We start from the raw sequence: 17,463 nt of genomic DNA on the forward strand, positions 1-17,463 counted from the left end.
ACTTTAAGGGCATTTAAATGGTCATTGGATAAACATATAGATGATAATGGAATAGTTTAGGTTAGATGGGCTTCAGATTGGTTTCACAGGTCGGCGCAACATCGAGGGCCGACGGGCCTGTACTGCGCTGTAATGTTCTATGTTCTATGTTCTAAGGGAATGAGAGCAGGTTGGGTTAGATGTGTTCATACAACTGGAAATATGCCTGAACTTTTGTGTGTGAGAATCAGGAACCTGAGACTCATCCTCAGTCCCCAGTAACATCTGCTTTAAACATTTCTCCCTGAAATGCAGGCCAGGGAGGGGTAGAATTACACACTGTCAATTAGTGTCTCTTAATGGGACACTGTCTTAAGTTTGTTTAAAGTGTAATCTAGTAAAAGGGCTTCCACTTATTAAATGCATTTCATAACATCAGGTCACCCCAAATTGCTTAAAGCCAATGAAGTTCTACTTTTGCAGTGTAATCACTATTGTAAAGCAAAAATATATAGAAGTGGAATCTGTGACGCATCACTCAGTGATATGAAAACAACTGGATCTCATGACATAACAATTCCCAATCACAATGTGCTTTGTTTGCAGAGCCATCTTCCGCCGAATACAGGAGCTTACTGAATGTAACTCCTTCCCAACATAGCTCCCCTGGGGCAGCCCCTGTCCTCACAAAGGTCAGCCAGCCATTGACTAGAACTGGCGAGGAAGATGAAATATCCGAAGGTCTGTTTATAAACGGGTTTATATTAACTGTAACGTATGCTTCTCATTTCTCAATTGATCCCTTGCTTTTCTTCTAACCCTTTAATTTTCAGTCTAACCCTTTCTTTTTATTGCGATATTCCTTCAGTCATGGATTTTAAATTTGAGTTGAAAATGTAAAATAAGAATGTTTGAATTTTTATACTACCTGTCATGATCTTTCATATCCTCATGACATTCCAAAGTGCTTTACATCCAATGAAGTTCTATTTTTAAAGTCTAGTCACTGTTGTAATATACGAATAGACAAGGATGGAATCCATAAGCCACAATTGGGAAACAGGAAAGAGGCAGGTCCTTGCAGTTTCACTATTTCACTATGACCATGTGATTTTTTTGCATTGTCAGCTTCCACCAAATATGTGGACCCATCAGATGTAATTCCATTCCCACACAACATCTCTGGTGCAGATCTTATCCCAGTGAATGACCTCCAGAATTCGCCTCAGACTGACACGGGAGCAGAAATATCCCAAGACGTGTTTGTGATCTTCAATGAAGTTCAACCGGCTGCAACTTGTATTTAACCTGCTCGGTTTTCAAGGAATCCCTTTTTTTTCTCTTGACCCTTCCATTTTCTAATTAACTCTGTTTTGGTGACATTTCTCCAGTTAGTGATTTGAGATTTGAATTTAGAGACTAAAATAAGGAATGTTTGCATCTTTATTGAACCTTTAATAATCTCAGAATTTCCATAGATGCTTTCCAGCTGATGAACTTCTTTGTTTGACATGCAGTCACTGTTGTAATGTATGAATATATAAGGATGGAATCTATAACCCACCATTGAGTAATATGAAGGAGGCTGGACCTTGCTGTGCTACAATTCCCAATCACTGTGTGCTATGTTTACAGATCCAGCCTCCACTGACCACAGGAATGCAATGAACAAAATTTCTCCCCAAGAGAGTTCTTCTGGGGCAGTCACTGTCCAAGAGAAAATTGTCCAGCCATCAACTGGGATCAATGGAACAGCAGAGATATCCCAAGGTGGGTTCATAATTTTACACAGAAGTCAAACCAACTATGATTTATATATATTTTTTAATAATGTTTATTCAGGCAGAATAAGGGGTTTGAAATTCAAGATCCTGCAACTGTTCCTGCAATGGACTTGATTTTTTTTTGACACAGGGTCTATGTTAGTGTTGGTAAATTTGACGTAAAATGAGGACAACAATTTAACACACAGAGTGGACATAAGATTCAACACAATTCCCAACCAATCCTCACCACTCTGTGTAAACTGATAGAGGCTCTAATCAGACTGTAAGCAGAATGGGTTAGTAATGTGGGGAGAAGGTCCAGGACATATTTTTCAGGATGTGACGGTAACGTGAGGAGGACAGCCCAGGATACAGTCCTGTATTCATGATGGGACAGTAGCAGGAAGGAGAGAGTCCAGGACACACTCCAATATTCAGGATGAGACAGTAACCAAGGGAATGAGCTCAGAACAAACATGTGTATTCAGGATGGGATAGTAATATCAGGAAGACAGCCCAGGCACTCTCCTGTATTCAGGATGATATAGTGATAGGAGGGAGATAGCCCAGGATGCAGTCCTGTATTCAGGATGGGACAGTACCAGAGGGAATGAGCGTAGGACACACTCCTGTAAGCTGTATGTTACCAGGATAATCAGTGTTCAGATTGTGGGGATGTGAGTTGTACACTGATGGTTCCCTTCTATTGTGTTCTGGAGAATATATCCACAATGCTTGCATGATGATGCTGACTGTCACGCTGTATCTCATGTCAGTGTTTGCACTGGATAACACTGGGATCCACACCCTTCTCTTTAACAGGGAGTCTGACTGAAGGCTGATTATTTAATACGGGAAGAATCTAGTCTAACAATATGGGTCTGACAGTGTCTGGGAAATACTTACATTCGTAGCCTGCAGCTGTTGCTCATTGATCTGAGTAGAATAACTGTTTCTGACCAATCTCTTCTCTCTCCTTTAGAGAAAAGTCCTTTGAGTCTGGATCCAAAGACAGCAAACTGCAACTTGATTCTGTCTGATGACCTGAGAACCGTGACATGGACTGAGCAGCAACAGCCCTACTTACCCCATCCAAAGAGATTTAAATATCTTCCTCAAGTCCTTTGCTCCCAGAGCTTTTCTTCGGGATCCTATTCCTGGGATGTGCAGACTGATGGGAATTATTGGAGAATCGGGATTGTATATGGGAGTGTGGAGAGAGAGGGGGAAATCTCTTCCCTAGGGAGCAGCAGTAAATCTTGGAGTTTGGATTTTATTGCTGGTTATCTCACAGCCCGGCACAATTCTGAGATCACAGTCCTTCCATTGCTCCCATCTATAAATAGGATTCGAGTCCAGTTGAATTATGAGGCTGGGACTTTATCATTTTACCAAGTTACTGACTCGCTGAAACATTTATACACATTTCAAACCACATTCACTGAACCTGTGTTTCCAGCATTTTATAGTTGGGACAAATCACTAAAACTGTTAAGTTCAAAATGATATTTGAAACTCTGACACTACTTCTGGTATCAATTAATTTGGTGATGGAAGTTTCTAGATTTTTCACTCCAAGTAAGACAGAAACAACTTAAGTGTCCAAGGTAATATCCTTGTATCTGAATATTGAGGCCTGTGCCAGTGTTTGTGCCTGGCATTTACACAGGCCAGAAAAAACTCACTTGAATGGAGATGAAGAAGGGTCTAGGCCTGAAACGTCAGCCTTCCTGCTCCTCTGATGCTGCTTGGCTTGCTGTGTTCATCCAGCTCTACACCTTGTTATCTCATTTGAATGGAGCTATGGTACGACCTCAAAGTTGAAAAGCAAAGTTTTTTTTTATTCACACCAATTTATGGAGCAAGTCAATCCCATTCTTCTTTTTATCCACACCCCAAGGAAACTTAAGTTTGAGATATTCCATAGTGAAGATCCAGCCAGAATATATAAAATTAAGTGTCAATCTTGTTTTGTGTATGCTTCTGATAACATTACTGAGTTTCCCTATCTGATGTCTTTGCTTTGGCTCCCTCTATCTGATGATATCATGGGATCATAGAAAGGTTACATCACAGAAAGAGGCCATTCGATCCATCATATCTGTGTCAGCTGAATGAATTACTCTAATCCCACTTTCCCTAACTTTATCCACAGTCTTGCAGGTTAAAGATCCAGGTTCCTTTTAAATACATTGAAAGTTTTTGCCTCAACCGTCAAACTGGGAAGTGCATTCCTGATACCTGCCATGGTCATACCTCCCCTAATTCTTCTACCAATCACTTTCAATCTTTGCCCTCTTGTAATTGACCTCTCTGCCAGGGGAAACAGATCTTCCCTGCCCAATTTATCTAAGCCCCTCATAGTTTTGTATACCTAAATTTAGTCACCCTTCAGCCTCCTCTGTTCTAAGTAAAACAGCCCTAGCTATTCAATATTTCCTCATAGTGACAATGTTGAAGCCCTGGCAACATTCTTGTAAATTTCCTCTGTACTCTCTCTAGAGCAATTGAAATGTAGTGACTGTGACTATATACTAAACTCCTGCTGTGACCAATATGTTATATAATTGCGGTATTATATCTTTGCTTTTGTATTCAATACCTTGCTCAATGAAATAAAAACGTCCTTTATGCCTTCTTTATCACCTTATTTACCTGTTTTTACACCTTCAGAGACTTGTTGACATGCACTCCAATTCATCTCAATTCCTCAATTCTTTTATTCCTCTCAATGCCCTCCCATTTATTCTGTAATCCCTAACAAGTTCCTCTCCAAATGCATAACTTCATACTTTTCTGGACTGAATTCCATTTACCACTTTTCTGCTCACTGAACAAAACCATTATGTCATTCGGAAGTTAATAGCTATCCACTTCAGTAACAACTATCTGGTCAAATCATTTCTGAAGAAGGGTCCCGACCCAAAATGTCAGCTTTCCTGCTCCTCTGATGTTGCCTGGCCTGCAGTGTTCCTCCAGCTCCACACTGTGTTATCTCAGACTCCAGCATTGGCGGTTCTTTCTATCTCTGGTCAAATCTTTTGTTGTTTGCAGATTTCCCAATCATGTTTCCCATGCTTAAGTCTAAATAATTAAAATATAATAACAAAGGGCCCAACACTGAGTCCTGAAGAATTCCAGTAGAAACTGTTTTTCATTTGCAATAACTTCCATTGACCATTGCCATTTGTTTCCTGTCACTGAGCCAGCTTTGGATCCAACTTGACATATTCCCCAGTATCCCATGGATTTTAATTTCATTAACGACTCAGCTATATGGGAGGTTGTCAAATACCTTGATAAAATCCATGTAGACAATATCACTCCACTTTTGCCAGATCACCTCTTAGCTTTATAATATTTGCCTTTCCCCAATATAGAAATTTTACTCCTGTTTAATTCTTGTCACTTTCCATAATGATGCTAAATATAAGTGCATTGTGATCACTATCTCCAAAATGGTCACCCAATACTACTTCAACCATCTGCCCACCAAGTTCAAAAACCAACACTGTTTAATTGTTGGACTAATTGCTGGATATCTCTTCTGATGATGTAATTTCCAGGTCTTTCTGCACAAGTATATGAATTAGGAGCAGAAGTAGGCCTTTTATCCCCTCAGGTTTGCTCTCTCATTAAACACCATTGTAGCTGACCTGTTGGTGTTTTGAATTCCACATTCCCGTCTACCTTGATAATCTTTTGTTCTCTTGCCTAACAAGAACTTACCTCCACCTTAAAAGTATTCAACGATCCTGCTTCCACCACTTTCTGAGGCAGAGTTCCAAAGTCACACAACCCTCTGAGAGAAACAAAGGTCTCCTCATTTCTGCCCTAAAAAGGTGACCTGTAATTTTTAAGGAGTGCCTACAGCTCCTAAATCACTCTGAAGAGGAAACATTCTTTCCATGTCCACCTAGTTGAGACCATTCAGGATCTTATATCCCTCACTCTTCTAAGTTCCAGTGAAAACAAGTCCAAATTATCTAAACTTTCCTCTTATGATAGCCTGCTCATTCTAGGAATCCATCTAGCAAACGTCCCTTGAACATTCTCAAACTTATTTCCATTCTTCACAAAATAAAGAGACCAAAACTACAAACAGACAATGGTCATACTAATGCCCCATATAACTGAAACAGAACTTCCTTACTTTTATCTTCAGTTCCTTTTGTAATAGAATATATCATTTCATAAGCCTTTGTTAATACTTGCTATATCTGTACACCAATGTTTTGCGACCCATTCACTAAAACACCTGGACCCTTCTGGACCTTGGAATTCTGTAGTTGCTCTCTGCTTAATTAATACTTTGCTTTTTTGTTCTTCCTGCCAAAGTAAGCTACTTTGCATTTTCTCACACACTATCCCATCTGCCAGACATTTGCCTCAACCAACATATATCTGTAGCTCATTATGCACTGTTCACAACATAGTTACCTACTTATCTTTGTCTCATCTTCAAATTTAGCTACCATGCCTCACTCCCCTCATCCAAGTGAATGATACAAGTTGTAATAAGTTGAGGTCCCAGCACAAATCCCTGCCACTCATCATATCCAGCCATACATAAGAGCCATATATGCAAACTTTGATTTTCGCCAGTCAGACAATTTTATAACCGTACTGCTGAGTTGCCCCCTACAGCATGAGCTCTTATTTTGCACAATTACCTTCAATGTGACACATTGTCAAATGCCTTCTTGAATAAGTCAATGTGCTCCGATTTATCCACGGTGCATGTCACTCCTTCAAATAATTCCAATAAATTAGTTACTATTTCTCTTTCATAATATGATGCTGAATCTTCCCAATTATCTTGGATTTTTCTAAGTGCTCAGCCATAACCTTCTTAACAATTGATTGTAACACTTTCCCCACGATATATATCAAACAAAATGGTCCATAGTTTTGTGTTTTCTGTCAGCCTTCCTCCTTGAATAGAGGAGTTATATTTACTTTGCAGTCTGATGGAACCTTTCCAAAATCTGATGAATTTTTGAAAATTAACAATAAAGCATTTACTATTCATTCACCGTCTCTTTCAGGACCCTGGGATAAAGACAATCAGGTCTTATCAGCCCCGCTGATGTGTTATTCCCCTCCCCCCTCCCCCCTTTTGCTGATGTTACTGCCAGATCTCACCCTCTGACATTATCAGGTGCCCAGTACTTTGCTTCTTTTCAGGATCCATGTGGTCTTTCTGCCTTTCTTTGTTAAAAAAAGTTGCTTCTTGTGATTAACTATCATTTGTAGTGTTGCAATTGACTTAAATTGTATAATTTCTCTTCTTTGTTGTGTAATTGTTGTGGTATAAATCTCAATAATGAATCATAGTGGTGACAGGCATGCCTGCATTAAACTCCCTATTGAATCATAATAATGACAGCAGACACACTTCTATTAATCTTGGTACTGAATTGTAGTTGCATAAATAACAGTTAAATTTTTCATATTAACTTTAGGTTAAACTGTTTCTATTAGGAGTGGTGGCAAGTTATAGCAAAACCCCTTGATCATGAAGCCTGTGACCCAGTCAGCTCACCTATTTTACTGTAAGCATTTCAAGGATATGCATGGTTATTTTTGTTAGTATTGTGTCTGTATGATTATTGCAAATGACAGAAATCTCTATTTGTTTAACTCCTATGAAAACTAATAAATGCTTTTGAACTCTATTACCTCGTGAATAATTTATGAATTTATAAGTCAGAACTTAGTAGTTAACACAACTTTGTTAGCTTAAGTGGTAGAACAAACCTTTCAGAATGTTGATCTGTGTTTCTCTGATTTTTAACATTGCTTCATTACGCTAAATTATTCCACCGGGTCAGTTAACATATTGTAATCTAAATGAAAGTTCAGATAAACCAATTCTTTCTCTTCCACTATAATTATTTGTATTGGCCACAGTCAGATACAGAGAGATGCATTTAAATGATTTTGAGCCCCTTTGATATGAGGTCTATGACATTATGAGACGAATGGTCTGTGGGTATTTGTAACCAGCCTAGACTTAACTCACCCTGTGATAGATTCAGGAAGGTATAGACAGTATTTGTAATGTGGGCATGTTTAAACTGGAACCAGTAATCTAAGACTGTGAACTCTGCAAGCTTCTAAATTGTCCTTGCATTTGTGCACTTTATATACCTTAGTTCTAAGCAAATTGAACCATCTGATATGTCCTCTTTCAGCAGTGCAGTGCACTCCTTGACCATTACCACCACTCTCTTCCTCTTTACTTCCTTTTCTAAACATCTTGATTAGGATTTTGAGCTTGGGACTCTCAGACAAACAGAAATTGAGGAGAATCCCCTGAGATGCAAACTCTCAAACTTTGTTCCTCATTTGAAGTGAGGAGGTGAACATTTTTTCAAATCATAGAATGATAGAATTCCTACAGTGTGGAAACAGGCCCTTCAGCCCAACAAGTCCATACTGACCCTCAGAGCATCCCACCCAGACCCATCACCCTTTAACCCACCTAATCTACACATCCCTGAACATTATGGGCAATATAGCATGGCCTTTGGTCCGTGGGAGGAAACCGGAGCATCTGGATGAAACCCACGCAGACACAAGGAGAATGTGCAAACTCCACACAGACAGTCACCTGAAGTTGGAATCAAACCTGGGTCCCTGGCGCTGTGAGGCAGCAGTGCTAACCACTGAGCCACTGTGCCACCCAAAATTGTCATCATCTGAGTTTGGTGTGGTTCCAGTTCCAGTTGACTACTAAGACTGATCTGCATGCAGAATGCTGTGCTGAAAATGGGACAGGATACCAGAAAGAATCGAGTTTCGGATGAGTTGCTCACTCACGATATTCTTTCCTTACATTTCCTATTTGCCTCTGCTGTATGCTTGCTTTTGATGCAGGCTGCACTATTTTTTATTTGCTTGCATCAGGGGTAGTAGTCATAGCCAAGCTTCTCCCAAGACTCAAACTCAATCTCAGAACTCCTTTGTGAAGCACTCTGTGTTGTTGTGGGCTTCATTTGACTGATGTGAGAGAGTACACGACATTTAAACTCTCCAGAGAAAATTTCCTTTGGTAAGTGAGTAATTCCTGAGTGCAGTAGTGGCAGCAACAAAGCCGGCTCCTCCCGGCATCGGCGGTGTTGAGATTCATGGGTGAGGATGGTGATCCCAGTGCAGAGGAGAGAGCAGGCCCAGTGCGAAGGAAAGAATGAGCCCAGCGTGGAGGAGAGTAAGCCCAGAAAGGAGGTCAGCAGCGAAAGATGACTTTGTCGCTGGTTGGGTTCGGTGCTGGCAATGGTAAAGTGGTGGTGGGTGGGAGGGCATCACAGCAATATCAACAGTGGCAATAATCTTCAACATTGGTGTGCCCAGTGCAGGAGGTGGCGAAGGTGAATCAGCCCAGTGGTGAAAGATGGCACCTGAGGATCAGTGACTTTGACATTATTTGGGTCTGACGAGGTGATGGTGGTTCTGCACTGGTTCTGAACTCATACATAGATGGACTTCTCTTTGAACTATACCTTTTTATTTTCTCTTATTCTTGAACCATCAAAATGGTGCCGGATTATGGAGACAAATGAAAGCTTTTCACTGCATTTTGTTGTATTTCATAGAAACATACTTATGACAATAAATCATTCATTCCTTCATTCTTGCATTCCTTCATTCATCATTCTAGAAATATGACCAGCCCAACTCGGTTGTGACTGTCCTGATGGAGTGGATATCCGGCATATCAGCTCGGCTGGATACTTCAGTGTTTTGTCCTGCCATCTGATCATCAGTAGCTCCCAAAGGCAGCTCAAGTGAGAGTGGTCAAGGTTTTGGGCAATAACACTGGTTCACAGTTCAAGTCTTGCATGCATGTAGGTGAGTGGATAGGACTGATAGCTGTAGATTTTTAGCTTTGTAGCCAGATTTACTCCTCTTTGTTGGAAGTTTGCCAAAGGCTACACTTGTTTTGGCAATTGTTGCATACTCTCATGATCAATATTGATTGCACAAGAGAGACTTCTTTTCATTCAGACAGAGGATGTAGGTTTGGAAAGTGCTATGTAAAAAGCCTTGGCGAATTTCTGCAGTGTGTCTTGTAAATGGTGCATGCTGCTGCAAATTTGGATGTGGTGCCAATTAAATGGGCTGCTTTGTCCTGGATGATGTTAAACTTCTTGGGGCTGCACTAATCCAGGGAAGTGGGGAGTATTCCAACACAATCCTGACTTGTGCCTCATAGTTAGTGAATAGGTTTTGGGAAGGCATGAGGTGAGTTATTCGCTGCATAATTCTGAGTCTCTGACCTGCTCTAGTAGCATCATTATTTATATGGCTTCTTCAGTTCAGTTTCTCGTCAATGGTAACCCTTAGGATGTTGATAGTAGGGGATTTAGAGATTGTAATGCCATTGAATGTCAAGAGACAATGGTTAGGTTTTCTCTTGTTGGAGATGGTCTTCCATTGCTTGGAACTTGTTTGGCAGAAATGTTACTTGCCATTTGTCAGCCCAACCTTGAATATGGTCCAGGTCTTTCTGCATTTGGACATGGTCTGTTCAGTATGGAAAGAGTCACAAATGTTGCCAAACAAAGTCAAAAATTATCGAATCATAGAAATCCTACAGTGTGGAAACAGGGCCTTCGGCGCAACAAGCCCACACCGAACCTCAGAGCATCCCACCCAGACCCATCCTCCTGTAACCGACCTAATCTACACATCCCTGGACACTACGGGCAATTTAGCATGGACAAGTTACCTAACCTGCACGTCTTTGGACTGTGGAAGGAAACCGGAGCACCCGGAGGAAACCCACGCAGACACGGGGAGAATGTACAAACTCCACACAGAGAGTCGCCCGAGGCTGGAATCAGTGATCATCCCCACTTATAACCTTATGATGGAGGGAAAGTCATTGATGAAGCAGCTGAAGATGGTTGGACCTAGGACACTACCCTGAGGAACTCCTGCAGAGATGTCCTAGAGATGAGATGACTGACCTCCAACAACCACAACAGAAAAAGGAAAATCAGTTAAAACAGTAATTTAATAAGTATTCAGTAAGATAGAATTTAGAACAAGAAATGTAACAGAGGAAAGATAGTTGATTTAATCTGCACTCAGGCTGTGCATGGTCAGACATGTTCGCAGAACAGAGTGCAAACAAAGGAGAAAGGGTTAAAATGAATAGTTACATCACAGAGTTAGGAAGAATCCCAAAAGACAATGAAATGATAACACTTCTGTGTGAACAATGTTAGGTGAAGAGCAAATGGTACCTTTCCCATAAGAAGAAGACCTCATTAAGCCGTTTTAGAAGAGTAAAAAAAAGTATGATGTTCCATGATAAAAGATGGATGCTGTGATCATCCTGGTCATAATCTAGAACCCAGGAAGCAAATGTTTAAATTATACAGGCCTCCTATCTTTTGAAGGAAAGGATGTGGAAGCATTATTTATTTCATTTGAGTAAACAGTAGGACAAATGAGTAGGCTGAAGTAGAACTGGACATTGTTCATGCAAAAGGGTAAAACGTTTGAAATATATGCTTTATTGTCAGTGGAGGTTTCTTTGGATTACAACACTGTAAAGAAAGCCTACTCATATGAGTTATTTCCCGAAGCATACAGGCAAAAAATTCAAAATTTGGGAAAGCCACCTGGGCAAGCCTATATTGAATTTGAAAGAGGAAAGTAAAATGGCCTCGACAGGTGGATACTGATATGAGGAGTAAATAGTTGGGTACAAAGGTCTCAGAGAGGTCATTTCCTGAAAAGAATTTAAAAATTCACTACCTTATATAATTAAAACCTATTGAAGACCAAACTGCTGTAACTGCTAGATGGGCAGCATTAACAGATGACAATTCTGATCCATAAAACGAGACCTTTCTTTTTGTCACCCCATAAACGTGAGGATGGGAGAGTGAAAGGAAAGCAAGTGGCCAGCATAAAGAATGATCAGAAGAAAATTCCCCATAATTCTCTACTCAGGTCAGAAAAGAAGGTGCCCATGAGGGTGGAGGTGAAGTTGAACTCCAAAGTGTTTCTATTTTCAAAATGTTGGGATTTGTGAAGGAAGTCCGCAGGTTGTATTGTGGTTCAAAAGAGTGAGTGTGAAAAGAAAACTCAAAAAGAAATTTGTATGTGTCAAATTGTAACTTTAATTACAACCAGGAAACCAGAGGTTAAAAAATGCTGTGAATGCCATCCACAAACACAAGGATCTTTGAAGAGATATTATCAAGTTCTCAAAACAATGATTAAAGCCTAATGTCATGAATACCCACAGCCTTGGGTCAAACGGTTAAATTACTTACTCTTTCCTTTCAGAGATTCCCCAATCACATCTACTGGGTTTAGTCTATGCAAATTGATCTGTGGTCATGAAATAAGAGGTCCATTAAAATTGATTAAAGAGAAGATTTTAAGGAAAAAAAGATGAATCCTCAATGTTGGATTCCATGCCCATTTTTCTTGAGAGACTCACAGAAATAGCAAGGTTGCACAGAAACATTTGAAAGCTTGAAAACCTACAAAATGAAAGAATGGGCAGACAAACATGCTACAACTAGGACATTTCAACTTGAAAATATTTGTCCTATTACCTTTGCAAGGTGAATCTCTGAAGTGTTTTATAAAAAGTCAGAACTGAAGAATTAATGATGCACAGAAACAGGGTAGGGAGATGGGGACAGCCAGGCCACAGTATCAGCAGAGACAATGAAGGCCTTGAGTAAATACAAACAATGCATGTTGTATGTATTGTGGGAAATGAAAAAAACTAACACTCAGGATTTCTGGTTTACATGTGGTGTGAGTTAACCAGATAAAGAACTTAATATATGACCTTCTGTATGTAAAAGCTGGAAACCTTGTGGAATGCAGCAGAATTTAATCTTGGACAGGTAAGGCTGACTTCCTTTGCGTTGTTTGAATAAATGAACACAACTCGTACATGAGTCTCCTTGCAGGTTGTCAAGATGAGCAATAACAGTATCAGACATAGTTGGCACAATCTTGTGTCAAGTACCTAGGATTAGTGCTGCATTCGGGTGAGTACACTCTAATTTACCATTCCTGGTTAGTACCAAGCTGTACTGGACTGATGTGGGTGAAATCTGAAAGAGGACTCAACACAGGAAATACCTGGTGTGGAGGCAAAACTGCACTGGCAGGACAGGTGATACAAAACCATACAGACCCTGAAGAGCTGCCAGAAAAATGGGAGTGATGAAAGTTATGCTGGTCAGGAATCTAAGACTATGCAGGGTGGGCAAATGTCTGAAGAAAAGGCATAAAATATGTTTTTGGGAAAGAAGTCAGAAAGCAAATTTTAAAACAGAATTTGGTGAAGAAAGGTCACCGAAGAAAATTTGTGTTTTTGAGATATACAAGCCACAAGACATCTTTGTGTTTTCTTTGTTCCCTTTTCTGGAAGATAGCCAGCAAAACAAAACGATCAATCCTCATCAAGGACAAGTGATGTTTAAAAAAAATCAATAAATTAATGCACAGAAAACTACACACAAATAGTTTCTATGGAAGCATAGGTTTAAAAAGAGAAAATTTAAAATGAAAGTATACCTGTTAGCTCAACAACACTTAGTTTAATTTGGAATAATTAAAGATTTTAAATGTCTGATAGAACTTAAATTGCTTTCAGAAAACTAGATATTGCTGTGTAAAGAATGAACAATTAAGAGATATTAATGTCTGGAATTAAACAGATATGTTTGATTTCAGTTTTAAGAATATTTTATTGGATGGTTAAGGTCTTTTAAGACTCACAAATGGGATAGAATGGTAATAATGAGATGCCTTAGCTAGAATAGAAATTAGAAACAGCAAATATGCTTTGTTTTGAGAACTTGGAATAATTTATCAGAGTTTAATTCAATTGAATATATCAGTTCGGGATTTATATGTGATGAAAAGAAAGTGCAGATGAGACTTGGATTTGTGGAATAAAGTTTGAATTAGAACAATTAAACGTTTGTGACCGACAATAGGAATAGCGAAGAAAATCCACAAGTTGGATACAGTTTACGGAAAAGAGAACTGTAGGATCGTTGAAGTCCATTTGATTTGGTAGTTAAAATATTTATTTCTAATTAGCAATAATTTTATAAGAGAATATTATTTAGTGTGGTAATCTGTAGATGGGAGATACCATTACAGGTAGACAGCAATCATAAAAGACTGAGAGAAGAAATGGAATTTGGAAAACAAATTAAAATGGTGGGTACAGATGACCACAGTCAATGTGTTACAGCACTCAAAGGACTAACATTTGTACTGATAGTAGATATACCTTTGGGATAGTACACAATTTTATGGTAACATGGAGTTGAAGGGGCTACATCATCTCAGGAGGTAGGATGGTATTACAGCATGAGACAGTAAACAAAGAATTGATGGAAGCTGCTAGACTACCATTAAAGGCTGCGGAGATAAAGGTTAAATCATGCCAGAAGGGAACAGACCTTAACCAAATAGATAACCAATAGATAGATGAAGTAGCAAAGGAGACAGCCACACCTTTTCTGAGCATCAGATAGCAGAGGCAGCAATTGGGCCAGATGAAGTCAAGATGGTAGATTTACACAGGGATAGAACAAACATCAAAGAACTATACAGCACAGGACAAGCCTTTCGGCCCTCCAAGCCTGCGCTGACACGTTTTGCTCTTTTATATTGAATCTATCTTCATTTACAAGATCCATATCCCTCTATTCCCTTTCTATTCATGTATTCGTCCAGGTGCTGCTCGCATGCTGCTATTGTGTCTGCCTCCACCACCTCCTCCGGCTGCGCATTCCAGGCACTCACCACACTTTGTGTGAAAAACTTGCCTCCCACATTTCTTTTAAACTACCGCCCTTGCACTTAGAACCTGTGCCCCTATAAATTGACCCCTCCACTCTGGTGGCAGGGAATGGGGAAATGAAGTAGCAAAGCACTGTCAGCAATGCCTGGTATGCGTCCAACATAATCCAAGAAGATGAGTCAAAGTCCATATTTCAAACAGCTCCAACCAAAGGTGTCAAGGGAACAGTTACAAATAGATTTTGTGGGATCCGACCTACTGAGTCAGGGAAATATCTACCAATTGGCCATTATTGATTCATTTACAAAGTAGGTGAAGCCTATTCCACATAAACCACAACTTTATTCAAATAATCACAGAAGAGGTAATCCCCAGATGGATTAACTCCATATGAGTTAATGATTGGGATGGCAGTGCAACTGTCAGGGAAAGGACCTGTGTGCGAAGGAGAGAGAGAGAGAGTCAAGCAGTTTGTGAGAGAGCTTTGCAAACAGCTGCACAAGCTGAGACAAGAAGTTAGGGATCAGCAAATCGTACACTGCATCGAAGTAGAGGCAGGAACAGAACAGGCTGAGATACCCAAAGTAAGAGAAAAGGTCGTGGCAAATGTCACTTTGGAGAAACTTAAGGTTCATGTCAAAATGAATAAGACCTTATGAAGTAATTAGCAATACTTGCACCTTTGTTGAAACAAAAGGAAAAGGTCATTGGAAGCATTGGTTGCAGTTGGAACATGTTACTAACCAATCTTGTCTTACAGAGCTAACTATGACTTACCAGTGATGGGTGGGAGGTCATTTGTTTAAAGCCTGCTGCATGTTAATATTACTGATCATGGTGGGAGTGGTGGCAGGTGGAGGCAAGGGTGAGTTTGACCAACATTCATTGAGTAAAGGGAGGTTCCAGGGAAAAAAAATGACCCCACAGTCCACTCACTGACTAGTCGCAGGGACATATTCCAGTGTCCTGAACAAAAGCCTTGGTGACTTTGCCTGTGAGAACATCAGTATGAGACGCAGAGGCATCAGCTGCGGCTGTATTGACGAGGTGGGCCTGAAGCGGACTCATGGTGGCAGCGGAGTTGTGTTTGGGCTGGTCTGGTAGCTGGCTGGATTGGTGGTGTCTGCATTGGCGAGGTCCAGTGCAGACTCATAGTGGCGAGGCTGTAAGTGGAGGCGAGTTGGGGCCAAAGAGTGGTAATTTTTGTTCCAGTTATGGTGTGTGGTAAAGTGGACCCCTGCCTGGCCAACAGGCCCCTGGCCCATGATGGAGCACTTAAGAAGAAGGATTGTAAAGTTGAGCACCTTTCCTTTATTTCTTCATTTTTCTGCCTCATATTCTATGTTTTGGTTTACTTTTCTGTGTTTTAACATGGCGCCGAAGAGTGTGACACTATGTAACCCTTTTTAATGCAGTTTGTAAAAAAATGCATGTGACAATAAATAAATCAAACCATGACTATACCCATCATCACAACAGTATCGACAAGAAAAGGAATAATGCTGAGACCATAAATAACTGACCCACCTTATCTGGTTGTAAGCCCAGAACCAGAAAGTGGACTAGTTTTGATCAAGGATGATGAACTTTTAAATGATAACGTACACAATGAACCGGTATCCATTGTTCTAAACTTCCCCAATATTGGTTTGCTTGAGTGGTACTCGGCTCAGACCAGAGCATTGGATACAGCTTTGGTAAAACAAGTGACATCACAGGCAGAGATAGTAGGAACTGCAGATGCTGGAGAATCTGAGATAACAAGGTGTAGAGCTGGATGAACACAGCAGGCCGAGCAGCATCAGAGGAGCAGGAAGGCTGACGTTTCGGGTCTAGACCCTTCTTCAGAAATGCATTTCTGTGCATGCCTGCTGTGTTCATCCAGCTCTACACCCTGTTATCTCTGACTTCATAGGCAGCTTGGTCTAACAGTGGAGGATCACCAATGGCTACACCCACTGTATGTAGAAAAGGTCAACTGAAATGTAGACTGATCAATGATGTTGCTGCAGCATTTAGCACATGGACCTCTGTAGTAAATTCAATTAATTTGACAAATGCGGCCTAAAAGAGATTTTGGAAGCAGGACATGGGATCCAGGACAGACAGCTTCAAGAATCAACAACAAACATGGATAATTCAGAGTTTGGCCACTGCACAAGAGAGTCAAGCGTGCACCATTAACAGATTGTTGGAAAGTTTCCTTTTTAAATCAATGCAGTCAGGAATGATGTCTGCAGCACTAATAGTTCGTAGGTGCTTGAGCAGACAAGGGTTTACCTGAGACAAATTATTGAGGGTGAGGGATCCCTACAGGTAACAAATGTGCACTTATTTAACCTGTCATATCACAGGGAGCATGGTCTGACCCATTGTCAGCTGAAGGGTTTGAAATGTGTATATAAAACAGATGTGTGATATGTTAATCAGCATTGTTATGGCAATAATAGAAATTGCTGGGAAAGTTCGGCAGGTCTGGCACCATCTGTGGAGAGAATCAGACTTAACGTTTTGGATTGAGTGACCCTTTTGCAGAACTGATATAGGGTAAACTCAATGCAAAACATTACCTCTGATTGTCTCCACAGACGCTACCAGACCTGCTGAGCTTTTCTAGCAATTTCTATTTTTGTCTCTGATTTACAGCACCCACAGCTCTTTCTGTATTTATTGTTACAGCAAGCCCAGTTATAACAGAACCATTGAAACACCACATAACATAGAGAATATTGGGGTAATTAGGGGAGATTATTATGTGAGATATTGTAACATAACACCACAAAAAAATCTCTTTTCCACAAATTGCAGTGGATGATAGGGGAATTGTTAATTTTAATTCTGAGGTAGATATTATTAACCAAAGTTATTAAGGAATATGAGCCAAAGGCAAATATATGGAGTTAGGCCACAGTT

The 17,463-nt window shown here is 40.2% G+C and overlaps 2 protein-coding genes across 2 annotated transcripts in view; both read left to right on the top strand.

The window, feature by feature from the left end:
* Positions 1 to 7,423, top strand: part of LOC109933424 (E3 ubiquitin/ISG15 ligase TRIM25-like) — a 53,548-nt gene extending 46,125 nt beyond the window's left edge. Inside the window, exons 6-8 of the mRNA XM_048603656.1 lie at positions 586 to 720; positions 1,615 to 1,749; positions 2,728 to 7,423. Coding sequence (XP_048459613.1) covers positions 586 to 720; positions 1,615 to 1,749; positions 2,728 to 3,251 — 794 coding nt within the window. The 3' untranslated portion in view covers positions 3,252 to 7,423. The remainder of the gene's footprint in view (positions 1 to 585; positions 721 to 1,614; positions 1,750 to 2,727) is intronic.
* Positions 1 to 17,463, top strand: part of LOC109912174 (serine/threonine-protein kinase 32B-like) — an 860,354-nt gene that overhangs the window by 703,565 nt on the left and 139,326 nt on the right. The gene's annotated exons all lie outside the window — the stretch shown is intronic.

Source organism: Rhincodon typus, chromosome 12 (genome assembly GCF_021869965.1).
Source record: "Rhincodon typus isolate 14 chromosome 12, sRhiTyp1.1, whole genome shotgun sequence".
Lineage (NCBI taxonomy): Eukaryota > Metazoa > Chordata > Chondrichthyes > Orectolobiformes > Rhincodontidae > Rhincodon > Rhincodon typus.